Source organism: Elephantulus edwardii, unplaced genomic scaffold (genome assembly GCF_000299155.1).
Source record: "Elephantulus edwardii isolate Elephantulus edwardi_28Jun2011 unplaced genomic scaffold, EleEdw1.0 scaffold00211, whole genome shotgun sequence".
Classification (NCBI taxonomy): domain Eukaryota; kingdom Metazoa; phylum Chordata; class Mammalia; order Macroscelidea; family Macroscelididae; genus Elephantulus; species Elephantulus edwardii.
The window spans coordinates 2,432,001-2,443,752 of NW_006399961.1; the positions used below are offsets into that span (position 1 = coordinate 2,432,001).

At 40.0% G+C, this 11,752-nt stretch overlaps 1 protein-coding gene across 1 annotated transcript in view; it reads left to right on the forward strand.

Annotated features, from left to right (window-relative positions):
• Window positions 1-11,752, forward strand: part of CRY1 (cryptochrome circadian clock 1) — a 143,472-nt gene that overhangs the window by 110,763 nt on the left and 20,957 nt on the right. Inside the window, exons 4-10 of the mRNA XM_006897551.1 lie at window positions 2,105-2,289; window positions 4,319-4,407; window positions 6,389-6,529; window positions 6,611-6,922; window positions 9,510-9,661; window positions 9,871-10,073; window positions 10,164-10,259. Coding sequence (XP_006897613.1) covers window positions 2,105-2,289; window positions 4,319-4,407; window positions 6,389-6,529; window positions 6,611-6,922; window positions 9,510-9,661; window positions 9,871-10,073; window positions 10,164-10,259 — 1,178 coding nt within the window. The remainder of the gene's footprint in view (window positions 1-2,104; window positions 2,290-4,318; window positions 4,408-6,388; window positions 6,530-6,610; window positions 6,923-9,509; window positions 9,662-9,870; window positions 10,074-10,163; window positions 10,260-11,752) is intronic.

Here is an 11,752-nt window from a genome sequence, read left to right on the forward strand (position 1 = left end):
CAACAAACTGTGGCTGACTCTGAGAAGCATGGGAATCCCAGAACACTTGATTGTGCTTATGGGAAACCTATACTCAGACCTGAAGGCACTTCAGGGAAACACTGCATGGTTCAAAATCAGGAAGGGTGCATGCCAGAGATGTCTCCAATCTCTATGCCTTTTCAACCTACATGCAGAACAGGAAGGCTGGGCTGTATGAGGAGACATGTGACATCAAGATTGGAGGAAGATTCATCAACAACATGTGTTATGCAAGTGACACAACCTTGTATGCTGAAACTGAGTAGGACCTGAAGTGCTTGCTGCAGAAGGTCAAAGACTGCAGCCTTAGCTATGGGTTGAATTTCAACAACAAGAAAACAAAGATTCTCACCACTGGGCTGTTTGGCAGCATCATGATAGATGGTAAAGAGATCGAGATTGTTAAAAGCTTCAGTTTGCTTGGCTCCACAATTAAACCTTTTGGTATCAGCAGCCACAAAATCAAAAGACTAATTGCATTGGGGAAAATCTGCTGTCAGAGACCTCTTTAGAGTACTGAAGAGCAGTGATAACAGTCTGGAAATTAAGGTGTGCTTGATATCCAGACCATGGTCTTAGTAGTTACTTGCTGTGCATCAGAGAACTGGACAGTGACTGAGGATGTAGAAAGAGAATTGATGCCTTTGAGCTGGGTTGCTGGAAAAGAGTATTGAATATTCCATGTACTGCTAGGAGAACAAACAGGTTTGTCCTAGAGAGAGTGAGACCAGGCTGCTCCTTGGAGGCAAGGATTCTGAAGCTCCGTCTGAAATACTTTGGTCATCTTGCAAGGAGGAACCAGTCCTTGGAGAGGGATATTATGCTTGGGAGGGTGGAGGAACAGTGCAAGAGAAGAAAACCCTCGATGAGATGGATTGACTCAGTGACTAGGGTAGTGTGGGTAGGTGTGTCAGAGATTATAAAGTTGGCACAGGATAGAGCAGGGTTTAGGGCTGTTGTACATAGGGCCGCATGAGTCCATAAGTGACTCGATGGCTCATAACAAGGTTAGTAGCAGATCAATTTTAAGAAATAATGGAGTCAAAGGTGTCCAGATGTTTGATTTGCTTTCTAACTCCATGATTTCTGACATCAGCAGCCCCTCCATCATCCTGTTTCCTCATTCTTGTATGTCTCGTTGGTTCAGTGATCGGTTGGAAGGTCCCCCAGAGGCTCAGGCCCAGCAGAGGAGTGACTCATGTGACTGTAGGTTTGTCGGCTGGTTTTGCAGTGTCTGGTGAGCATTGTAGACTGCCAGGTTGAAGTGCAGCTAGAAAGCAAGGACACCACTCCCCCCAACAAAAGAAATAGCTTTTAGCTCTCAAGCCTGAGCATGGTGGGGTTTGTATCCCTTCCCGATCCTGTCTCCTTAATACACTAAATACTTCCACACAAAATAAACAGTTAATCAATGGCTAGGAAAGCTATTTGGAACAGTAAGCCTTAGACACCACAATAGCAAGTCTTCTCATTGCTTCCTTGTGGTTTTTTTTTCATCGCTTCCTTATTTATTGTCCACCGTTTACATTCATGTATGACAACTGAAAAGACCGGCGTGGGTCAGGAATATGTTCTCAAAGTGACAGCAGATCTGCTCCACACAGTACAGCTGTCCCTGCAGTTTTACAGAATCCTAACTCATGAGACTTGTTACTTAAGAGGTGTAAATTTTGGTCTGACTTAGTTTTTGTTGATGATAACATGATTTTCTGAGCTGAGTTGCAATATATTTTTCATGTATCCTTATATTTAATGTTTTTGTTGATGCAGTTAAGTATATTGAGCTAGTCTGTTGGGGTTTTATTCATAGGTGCTTAACACCATTTATTTTAAAGGTTTTAATATTTGCATACTGGATTTTGGGTTCTTTTTGGTTTTTTAATATCTTAGCAGATGTTCAGAGGATGATTTTCAACTCATTAACCATTTTGAACCAGTTTCCGGGTTGTATAAGAATTATATGTTCTTTTAGCAGTTTTAAGTTCTTAGTTGTATTTTTCTGATTTTACGTCTTTTCAGAGCTTACCACTAAAATGTATTTTTATTTTTGTACATTAACTACGTTTTTCAATTCTTGTACTAGGATCATAGAACTCAATGGCGGTCAGCCACCTCTAACCTACAAAAGATTCCAGACTCTGATCAGGAAAATGGAACCCCTGGAGATACCAGTAGAGACAGTTACCTCAGAAATGGTAGAAAAATGCACGACCCCTCTGTCTGATGACCATGATGAGAAATACGGAGTCCCTTCACTGGAAGAACTAGGTGAGTATAAATGTGATAAATGTAGAACTTGAGTTACAAAATCACAAATCACTCAGAATATCTCATGTCCAGTTCTGCCATGTATAGCATTTACAACTAAATACTAAAATAATAAAAAAAATGAACAAATAAAAGAAACCCTTAAGCAGAGAGATGATAAATCTGCACATTTTTCCGAGTCCTGTAAATAGATATTTGACATTTTGTTATCACGTTCAGATGTGTTATTCTTTTTTTTTTCCTTTAATTTTTATTGTATTGTTTTTACATGTACCGTCAAATCAGATCTGACTGATAGAGGAGGAGATTGCCCCCTCCTTCTCCAGCAGAGCATCTGGTGGATTTGAACCTCGTACCTCTGGGATTGCAGTGCAGCATCTTGCCACTAGGCCACCAGAGCTTCCTTCAGATGTGTTATTCTTGTTGATAGGTTTCATTGACTCAGCTCCAGCTCACAACAACTTTATACAGAACAAAACAAAACACAGGCCAGTGCTGTGCCGTCTACAGTCTCAGCTGTGCTTAAGCCCATAGTTGCCAGTACTAGAGCAGTCCATCCTATTGAGAATTTTCTTTATTTTTTTTACTGAATCTCTGCTTTACCAAGCATGTTGTTTTATTCCAGCAGCTGGACCGTCCTGATAACACTTCCAGTGTACATGAGACAGTCTTATCGTCCTCAATTATAAAGTGCATTTTGACTGCACATCTTCTAAGACAGATGTGTTTGTTCTTTTGACAGTCCATGGTTAATTTGATATTCTCACTAACACCACAATTCTAAGACATAGCGGAATATGCAAAGAGCTGATATGTCTTGGAGAAAGTGCATCTAGATCAGTCATGTTATTTCGGGCCCGTTGTTAGGGGCTATTTCTTGGAAAGGTGTATCATGCATGGAAAGGTGGAGGGTCAGCCAAAGGAAGGAAGACCCTTAACCAGGTGGATTGACATAGTGACTTCAGCCCTTGGTTCAAGTGTGTCAGAGATGATGAAGATAAAAGAGACTTCAAATCTGTTGTCCTTAGGTAATTAGGAGTTTTATTCAAGGGCACCTGACAACATTTCTTCATTTTCCCTTATTCAGTGTCCAGCTTTCGCATACATATGTAGTGATTAAAAATACCCTGGGTAACATTGTGAACCGTAATCTTTAAAGTGACTTCCTTGCTCTTCAATACTTTAAAGAGGTATTGAACACTGCAGTATGTCGCTTGATGTCTTAACTCCTGTGTTCATGGGTGCTGATTTTGAATCCTAGTAAAATTAAATCCTTGACAGTTTCAGTATTTTTTTCTGCTTACCATAATGTTGTTTAGTGGTCTGTTTATGGGGACTTTTGTTTTCTTGTTGTTGAGGTGTATTTCTTACTGAAGGCTGTAATCTTTCTTTATCATCAGTACGTGCTTCAAATTTTCTTCATTTTCTGCAAGCGAAGTTGTATCATCTGCATAACACAAGTTGTCGATGAGTCTTCCTTTGATCCCGATGCTACTTTCTTCTTCAGATAGTCCAGCTTCTCACTTATTGGTCCAGCATAGAGATCAAATAGATACGGTGAAGGACACAACCATGGTACACAATTTCATTTTAAACCATTAGTGTCCCCTTGTTATTTTCAAACAACTGCTTCTTGGTTTAGGTACAGGCTCCACATGAACAAACAGCATTAAGTATCCTGGAATTCCTGGGATTTTTGCCATGTCATCCATAATTGATTATGATCTGTATAACTGTACGTCTTGGCATAGTCAGTACAGCATAAGTAAACATCTTCCTGCCAGTGTCAGCAAGGAGGTCCGTTGTTCCATATCATCTTCTGAGTCTAGTTTGAATTTCTGATTGTTCCTGTCAATGTACTGTTCAGATATAGATATAGAGCTAGAGATATAGATATATGAGAGGGTATCCAGAGCCCTCATATAATTTCTATGCTACTCCTAAAATTTTTCCACAAAGTATTATGACTCAGTAAAAAAAAAAAATGTATATTTTTTTTCCAAAAAAATTTTTTTTTTCTTTTTTTCAGGTTTTGATACAGATGGTTTACCTTCTGCAGTGTGGCCAGGTGGAGAAACAGAAGCCCTTACACGTCTGGAAAGGCATTTGGAAAGAAAGGTAAGACAATATAAATGTAAAAGAGTGTATGCATTGTTTGGTATCTGTTAATGCCACAGTGGGGAAAAATCTTCACCAATATCATTTGCAGCATAAAACCAATTCCTGTGAGGCCAGACAGACCTTCTCCAACTTTCCCCAAACCTACTCCTGTCAGTTCTACTGCAGCCATCTCTCCCAGGCCTTTGCTGCTCTGCAGCTGGGTCCAATCTGTCATCATGGCTGCACACAACTCACATGCCAGTTCTCAGTTATGGTTACTGTTAATAGAGGTTAACAGGTACAACAAGACAAGATAGAGTCAGGACATAGTTTTCAATCAGGTCAGTTCCTCAGGCATCGTCACCAGTACTTTGACACTCAGACTTGAAACTTTGAGTCCCTGTTCCAAAGCTCTCTTTGTCCTGCCTTCTAATTACAGTGTCTCTGCCAGCACTCCACTAAGCCTAGGTGGAGGGCCTCAGCCCTGGCTCACTGGAGCAGTACTTTCAGTTTAGTGCTATCTCATTTTGATCTCTGGTTTTCTGCTTCCTTTGCTGCTGATGCTACTGGTGCTTCTGGTACAGTGTCTCAGTTTTGGTCTATCTCCGTTATGTGTGGGAATGGCTCGGAAGGACAAGTTCTGCATGTACTCTTAGCTGCTGCTTTCTTTTGTATTTTAAACTTTTAATTGTAATTTTAGCAAAAGTTTACAGAAAAGTTAGATTTTCATTCATTCATTCATTGTTGCACATTTTCACGCCCCCCCCCTTCTCTCCCCAGTCTTCTTTGCAATGTTCCACTTATTCTGGGCTGTTATTGTACATAAAATGCTTAATCATGCATTCTTTTTAAACAGTTCTTTCCTTCATTTATTCCAGGGCTATGTTCATTCTCACTGGTGGTATAATACATGGCAAATTGTACTGCTAACCCCCAAATTTCCATTTTCTACCTGGTAAAATGGACCAGTCCGTCATTAGTAGTCTACACATTTTCTTTTGCATGTTTTCACTCAAAAGATGCTGTTCACCTCATTCACACTAATAGTATAGTCCACCCCCACTGTGTGGCCAAAAGTCCAAGCCAGTGGCTAGAAAGTGATTTTGAACCATCAGCCTACGACACCACAAGGAATACAGCCATGCTAATATTTCCAAAATGGCATTTTGAAATAATATTTCAGTATTTAAAATTAAATAGAAACTAAACTACTGAAAAGAAAGAACTAAGGAAAACAATTAAAAAAACTGAAACAGCACAAACTCCCCAGGGGAGAACTCACTCCTTAATTAATCATGCGAGATCTCTAGGGCTGTATTTGCCCAGGTCAAAAGCCCACAAAGCAGGAAGGGATAGGCTCTAAGGAAGAATGCCCGGAAATGAGAATGACAAGGAGGAAGTGGGAGAACTGATAGGACAATGTGGAGATTATAATTTTTATGTCATAAAACAAAATCTGTGTGAATAAGTGCATGGAAAACCAATTTGCTCTGTACACATTAACTCAGAGCACAAAAAAAATGTTCCAAACAGCAAAAAAACAAGCAAACTTAACTGTCTGCACAAGCTTGTCTCCTCATGTGACTGCCCTGAACCATTCTCTCCTGATCCATTAGCCTCCACCTGATGCACGTTTTTCTTTCTCTCCGAGCTGGTAGCTGATGATTAGAACTTGGAAGGTGAGGTAGAACTCTTTTCTCGCACCTTTACCCTATTGAAGTTTCAAGTGTCAGAGAGGCAGTTAGGAGGAACTCCCAGCCTTTTGTTAGGACTTCAGAAATCACTTGTTTCAGTTGTCTGTGTCCTATATGAGGATGGTTGGAAGAAAGAAAACAATTTCACTTTTTTCTTCTTTTTCATTGACATATGTCATTTGTAACTGGGATAAGAATGGGATTTTATTCCCCAGAACTATGTCACTTTTAAAAACAAATCTCAATTTTGACCACTCCTTGAGAATGGAAAGGCAGTTAGCTAATGTCACTCTTTATGCTTTCAGGCTTGGGTGGCCAACTTTGAAAGACCTCGAATGAATGCAAATTCCCTGCTTGCAAGCCCTACTGGACTCAGCCCTTACCTCCGGTTTGGTTGTTTGTCATGCCGTCTCTTTTACTTCAAATTAACAGATCTTTACAAAAAGGTATTATCTGAAACTGGACCTAGTTTCTCAAAGACCTTTTTTAAAAAAATTGCCTGATGATACTTTGGTTTTTTATTTCAGGTGAAGAAGAACAGCTCCCCTCCCCTTTCTCTTTATGGGCAGCTATTATGGCGTGAATTTTTCTATACAGCAGCAACAAATAATCCACGCTTTGACAAAATGGAAGGGAACCCTATCTGTGTACAGATTCCTTGGGATAAGAATCCTGAGGCTTTAGCCAAATGGGCAGAAGGCCGGACAGGTTTTCCCTGGATTGATGCCATTATGACACAGCTTCGGCAAGAGGGTTGGATTCACCACTTAGCCAGACATGCAGTTGCTTGTTTCCTGACACGAGGTGACCTGTGGATTAGTTGGGAAGAAGGGATGAAGGTAAATGTTCTTCTTTCTTTTCTTTTCTTTTTTTTTTAATTTTTTTTATTTTATTATATTTGTGTGAGTGTACCGTCAAATCATATCTGACAGGTACAGGAGGAGATTGTCCCTCCTTCCCTGGCAGAGCATCTGGTGGATTTGAACCGTGCGCCTCTGGGATTGTAGTTGCAGCTCCTTACCACTAGGTCACCAGAGTTCCCCGGTAAATGTTCTTCTAACGATAATGTGGTAGAGGTGGTATGTGCTATCAGTTAAAGAGTGACTCACCGCTGATCCTCCAGTGGGTTTTCAGAAGCAGTAAATTACATAGGAGGAGATTGCCTGTCTTTCTGCTGGGGATCACCTGGTGAATTTGAACTCTGACATTGAGTTGACAGTGTAGCTTCTCACCACTAGACTACGAGCACTCCCTATCTAAGTATGATCTTATTTGGGTAGAATGCTGCTGTATTAAATCAAACCCTAGATCTTACCTGTTATGTTATACTATTTATTAGGTTATTTGTTTATTGTTTCTTTTTCTAGTGCTAAAGCATTTGAGTCCCAAATGTTCAGAGACAGAAGAAATCTGGACACCAGACAGTGAAAACTGGATAAATTAGTTAGGCTGAAGTCATTTTATTGGATAAACAAGTTTGGGTTATTTTAATTTGTTTGTTTTTAGAATTCACCTGTGGGTTTTTAGAGTTAATAGTTATTTCTTCAAATAAATTTTAAATATAAGTCATTTCACCCCATTTTACTCTCACAACCTTTGGGAGCATTTGTGGTAACAGAGTGCTTAAAAATGCTTAAAGTGACGACACACAACAATAATACAGTGGAACAAATGAAGAGAAGGACTATCTGAAAGGAAATAATGATTTGACATTATATGTATGACAGTAATCTGGAACAAAATATGCATTATAAAGTGAATTGGGGGAGGGCGGGGAGGAAAATGTGTATCAATATGTGAATGAAAATCTACCCTTCCTGTAAATTTTACTAAAACCACGTTTAAAATATTTAACAACAACAACAACAATGCTTAAAGCACTTGGATCCGAAAAAAAAAAGCTGCTCCATGGGAGAGATGTGGCAGTCTGCTTCCACAGAAATGAAAGCCTTGCAAACTCTGTGGGCAGTTTTGCTCTGTTCTACTGGATTACTGTGAGTGAAAGTCAACTTGGCAATGGTGGGGTTAGGTTTTGGCTGATGGCACAATGATTAAGCATCAGACTGCTAACTGAAAGTTAGGTAGTTCAAATCCTCAGCTTCTCAACTGGAGAAAGAGTGGCATTCTACTTCTATAAAGATGGTTTTTTGTAGAACATGACTCATAGCGACCCTATGCACTCTGTATAAAGATTAGAGCTTTGGATACCCTAGGTTGCTGATTCAGAATTAACTTGAAGCCACAGCTTTGTTTTTTTGTTTTAAAGACGCCTGATACAGTGACTGGTGACAGTGGCCATGTTGGAGAGTGCAAGGGATAGGACAGAACAAAGTTCAGATCCACTCATAAGGTCACTCTGAGTCATAGTTGATGTGACATGTGACAGCCACATTTCTGACAATACCATACTATTATATGTAATGGGATTGATTTCTGTTTTACTTTCTTGGATTTATTATTACTTTTCCCTGTATTAAGACTATTTCCTGAATCTATGTTAACATTTTTGCATCTTTTATTTCCTAGTAAACACAGTGGTTTTAAAACACCCTTTTTTTCCATGTTTTTCCCTTTAAGGTTAAGGAATTACAGATTTGAACTCTCTTCTAACTGAAAGCCACTGCTGTCAGGCTGGTTCTGACTCCTGGTGACCTTCTATCAGGCGTCCAGGGCTGTAATCTTTATAGAAGGATACTGCCTATCTCTGTCCCATGGAGGAACTGGTGAATGTTAACAGCCAACTTACTAGTTCACAGCCTAGCACGTTCTGGACTCTGCCACCATGACTCCTTACATGTCCCTTGTTATGTCCTTTTGAATCAAAGCTGACCCTCCAGTGGGTTTTCAGAGGGTATAAAATCACAGGAGAGATTATTCATCTTTCTCCCACAGAACAGCTGGTGGAATCAAACCACATACCTTTGGGTGGGCAGCTGAATTCCTTACCAGTAAGACACCGGAGATTCCTTCCATGGCGCTAGTATATGTTAAAAGTAAATTTCATTTGAGTGGTCCTTTGATGTATGTTAGTGGACCAAGCGTCTACATTTTGATTGATCATTTATTTGATAGCGTTTTTGCTCTTCTGAAACCATTTTATTCCCTTTGTTTTGTTTTACTTACCTCTTTTAAATCATTGTATTAATGAGTTCTTTTACCATTCCCTTCCCCACCATAACACTTGACAGAGGTTCGTAAACTTAAGTTTTATGTCACAATTTACTCAGTGCAAATATGCTTTGCCCAGAATGGCTCATTAAAGAGTCTTGTGCAGTAGACATAGACACGCAAACTAACATGGGAACGCTTAGTTTTCAATTCTTGCTAGATTCTTTTTCACCTTGACTTTTGTCCTGCAGTGACCTTGACAGTGCTTGCTTTGAAATGCTGTTTGTGCACACTCCTCTGTCACTGTTTTCTCTGAAGGTCTTTGAAGAACTGCTGCTTGATGCAGACTGGAGCATAAATGCTGGGAGCTGGATGTGGCTGTCGTGCAGTTCCTTTTTCCAACAGTTTTTTCACTGCTACTGTCCTGTTGGTTTTGGTAGGAGAACAGATCCCAATGGAGATTATATCAGGTAAGTAAGGGTGATTATGCATCTGTGTAGAATAGTGAATTCAAGAAAAACTTAACATTTCCTATTTAAGCAACTATTCAAATAACAGAGATAAGAACAGAAAGCAGACCACTTAAATGATACTGATTTGCTCTGGTGCACAGAGCTAATAATTTGGTACAGTTCGCTTACAGTGCATTTTAAGTCCCTCCCTTCCTTCTTTCTAAAAGGCGTTACCTGCCTGTCCTGAGAGGCTTCCCTGCGAAATACATCTACGATCCCTGGAATGCACCAGAAGGGATCCAGAAGGTAGCCAAATGCTTGATAGGCGTTAACTACCCCAAACCAATGGTGAACCATGCCGAGGCGAGCCGCCTGAACATTGAGAGGATGAAACAGATCTACCAGCAGCTCTCGCGGTACAGAGGCCTAGGTACGGCAGAAACTCTCCATGGCAGCCAGTTAGATCCAGATCCTCAGGTTCTGGCCAGATCTTAATTTAATAGCAACTTTTCCCCCTTAGGTCTTCTTGCTTCAGTGCCTTCTAATCCAAATGGGAATGGCGGTCTCATGGGCTATTCTCCTGGAGAAAATATCCCAGGCTGCAGCAGCAGTGGAAGTAAGTGAAAAGGAAATGTCTACATGTGCTCAATAAATGACCAGTAATCAGATTGACTGTTTATGGAATTCCACGGGAGTATGTTTTGGAGAATCTTATCTTTAAAATGACTGTATTCCATTTTTCTGTGAGCAAGTGCATATTCATATGGGCACACGCGTGCACACACATCCATTCTCACTCGTGGTGGCACTTTAGAGTAAAGTACAAGTACGGAGTAGAATTTATAACAAGTTAAAGATCTTGTAAAGAAACCAGAATTTTAAAGGATGCCATGAAGTTCAAATTCATACTTTCAGAATGCTCGCTTTTTGTTTTCTTTAGGGACATACCAGCTATTAGATAATTACTTAAGAAGTCCAGTAGCGCTGTGAAAGTAGGAAAAGGTTTTTTGTAATTTTCTGCATAGAGTTCTTCCTGGAGAAAGCCTTCTCTAATGCTTTTTTTATATCAAATGTACTTAATTATCATACAAATTCTTAGCATGTATGATGTTGATAACATCTAAGAAGCCAGGATTTTGGAAATTCACAACATTGTGTTAATTTTCAAAGACTCTAAGCAAAAATAGAATGAGGTGAATGAATATGTTAAAAACAAGGCACCTTTTGTGGAATGGTTTTGCTTTTTAAAGGCACTTGTTCTAAATTGATATTTTAATAAAAAAACACCAAACAACATTTTTAGGGGAGCTCTGATGGCCTGGTGACAAGAAGCTGCACTGTAATGCCTGAGGCATACGGTTCGAATCCACCAGATTCTCTGCTGGAGAAGGAGGGACAATCTCCTCCTGTACCAGTCAGATCTGATTTGATGGTACACACACACAAAATAATAAAATTTTAAAAAATCATTTAAACACTGTACTTTTTTAAAAAAACTAATTTTAATGAAAGTCTACAGAGACTTAGGGTTTCCAGTCATTCTAGGCTTGCTTAAGGGCATGGGGAACGGGGAAGAACCCATGTGTGTTCAGCACTTTGAGCTCTGGTGGCCTAGTGAGTAAAGAGTTGGTCTGCCAGCCCAAAGGCAGAAAGTTCAAATACACCAGCTGCTCCAGAGAGAAAGATGAGCAGTCCCCTACTGTGCAGTTTACAGCCTCTGAAAACCCATTGGAGAGTCAGCTGTGAGCTGGTTCTAATTCCATGGCAATGAAAATTAGTTCTAAAAGAAGAAGGCAGGGTTATCTTCAGAAAAGGAGATATTATGCAAAGTAGTGGGGTTCCTGAGCTGACCTTGAAGGTGGTCGCTTTGTGGTTAGCTGTTGGGTCGTCACAGAATGTATTGCTGTTAGGTGCTATCTAGTTGTTAGGTGCTACATCAGCCTTATGGCTTCCCGTTTTACCCTATTGGAGAAGTTTTTGGATGTGCTTAGCGATTTGATTCTTAGAAGGTCCCATTCATCTATTTTATCTTCTCCTGGCTGTAGATTTTTCAGGATACTTGGAAGACTGTTTATGTTGCAGATTAGGACTACTACAGTTCTTCCAAAC